Raw genomic sequence first — 2,507 nt, forward strand, 5'->3', positions numbered from 1 at the left:
AAAAAAAAAAAAAAAAAAAAAAAAATCAAAATTAAGATAAGATGAGGCTTTAAGCGAATATTTATCAAAATAGAAAGAAGGAAAAAACCACATTAAAGCAAATAATTCCTTTAAATAAAGGTACAGCAAATACCAAAGCTCGCTAACTGCATCAAATGTATTACATCAAGGAAAAAAAATTAAAAAAAAGGGTTGAGCCAGATAAAAGCACACATGAGATATATGAAGCAATTTAAACTTAGAATGATAATAAAAGATGGTAAACTGCAATGACTAATCTCATTACCATATCAAACGAACAGTCAGGTTGTGACAAAGCAATTCCCGCGGTTTCTAATATATTTCCAAGCAGACAGGCATAGGTAGGAATTTCATCAGATATGTCCTTAGGTAGAAAATTGATTAGATCTGGAACAAGAGTTGCCATCTGATGAACATAATGTTGATTCAGGCCTTGTGTTGCATAAACCTGAGAAGCAAACATAACCCAGTTTCTCACAAGATTTGCCAGAGTTAATAGAAACCAAATAGTTCTGGCACATCAACAAACTCTAGCACGCAGGCAGGACATATAAAAAAGGAAGAGCAACCATTGGGAGCCTAAGCAATAAAAGGTACAGGAATAATAATTCACTTTTAATAAGTTTGAGATCTCCCCACCTCCTCCCAGGGTTTTCACATTGTTAGTTGCATATCAATTGATTATGAATGGTATCAACAAGATAGAATACAAGCTAAGGTTGCAGTATAATATTTCCTACTGATGACCTAAAGGAGCTTAAAATTCACTAAAAAATTGTTTGAGGCTGGACCTTAGTACTTTCTTAGAGTGGTTCCCAGTGAATTCCCCAAACCAAGGTTTCAATATTAATTTTCTAGATCTTGTAAACTATATAACATCTTATCTTATATTTGTTTCTCTCTTGATATGTTCAAAACATATGTAGATTCCTGATGATTAGCACCTCTCACCTTCCACTTATCACCCAAATAAAGAAAAAAGAACCATAAAATAGAATTAGTACAAAACATACCTGTCTTAAGTCTGGAAAAGCATTCCACAGGAACGGAATTGTAAGGATTTGCGAAGAGAAGTCATATCTTGGATCAAAATATGAACAGATACATGGCTTCTGACCAATATGACACATTACAACAGTAAGCACACGTTCCAATGATGATCCCTTTGCGGGGTAAATACGATTATCTACATCATCCTGGAGCAGATCATTAAGCTTAGGACTTTAAGCATTTATTTGCAAAATGGTATAAGAGGTCAAATTATATTGGTTATTTTAAACTGTCAATATAAAAAAGTAAATTCATAATATATTTAAATGAAAGTTTCTTGAAACCCATTAAGGAACTTCAATAATAAATGTGAAAGGATTTATATGTTACCTTTGCTGTGAGAATAATCTCTCTAAGTAGACCAAATGCATTGTTTTGAAACATATGTCCTACTATCTTACAGCTCCATGGAAGTTTGATATCTATCAATAACACTAAAACTTCCAATAAAGGAATAGCTGTTACACTAGATTCCTCAGGAACCAATAAAAATTGATCCTTCAACTGATTTCTGTCCAGTGAAAAAAAAAATTAAGCAAGATAGCACAAGAAACCCAAAAACACGGTACATAGAAAAGATTATCTACCAAACCAAAAAGAGATTTTTAAAGTAATGCTTCAAACGAAATAGTATAGCAACAACAAAAACCAAGCTGAATATCCTTCAAAAGGTTCCATAACAAGTACGGTTTCCAGGTTATGTCATAAGATACATACAAATCACCTAATATTGAAGCACAAGAGAGTGGAAGTAATGTTGCCCCCTTCTGACCATCATATGCATGTTATATTTGGAACTCCCATAGAAAGTAATGAAGTTAAATTAAGCCAATGAATCCTACCTATTCTGATGTAAGGCTCGAATACAAGTATATACCAACTGCTTCACCCGATAGTTGACCAGAGGACAAGTGGATGAGTAATCTAAACCAGAAAAAAGCCTCACAACGTCCCCTGTTGCATATATTTCATTAGTTTCAACCCCAACAGTACATATTACAGAAACAGCAAGGATGAAGGCAAATATTTATGAAATTTCAATTTGCTTCACTTCTAACAAGCACTAGAGATATATAATTGAGAAAAATAGTTACATATTTCAATTTTCAGTACCATGTAGAAGAAAACTAATCACATTTAAATCTGTTAGTCGATTTTCTTTTTCTATTATTTTCTAAGATATCAACACCTTTGTGTCTCTATGTCATCCAAAAATATAATGAGACATCCAAATTCATCCTTGGCCGAACAATCAACATAAGGCGCAACACAGAAAAATTCAAAGGAAAAAGAATAAAGCTTCAACCAATTTCTTAATTGAACTATCCTCACAAAACCATCTGAAATATGTTCACGTTTTTCCATATAAAACCCACTCTGAAGACATCCCCATCAAAGACAAGCGATTGAGCTGGTAGGCAGATTAGTTGCACACA

At 33.3% G+C, this 2,507-nt stretch overlaps 1 protein-coding gene across 1 annotated transcript in view; it reads right to left on the reverse strand.

The window, feature by feature from the left end:
* Window positions 1–2,507, reverse strand: part of LOC107638882 (E3 ubiquitin-protein ligase UPL6) — a 16,593-nt gene that overhangs the window by 8,587 nt on the left and 5,499 nt on the right. The window contains exons 4-7 of the mRNA XM_016342282.2: window positions 1,914–2,025; window positions 1,402–1,582; window positions 1,035–1,217; window positions 287–469 (exon numbers count right to left, since the gene is read on the reverse strand). Of these exons, the coding sequence (XP_016197768.1) occupies window positions 287–469; window positions 1,035–1,217; window positions 1,402–1,582; window positions 1,914–2,025 (659 nt within the window). The remainder of the gene's footprint in view (window positions 1–286; window positions 470–1,034; window positions 1,218–1,401; window positions 1,583–1,913; window positions 2,026–2,507) is intronic.

This window comes from Arachis ipaensis, chromosome B04, assembly GCF_000816755.2.
Source record: "Arachis ipaensis cultivar K30076 chromosome B04, Araip1.1, whole genome shotgun sequence".
Classification (NCBI taxonomy): domain Eukaryota; kingdom Viridiplantae; phylum Streptophyta; class Magnoliopsida; order Fabales; family Fabaceae; genus Arachis; species Arachis ipaensis.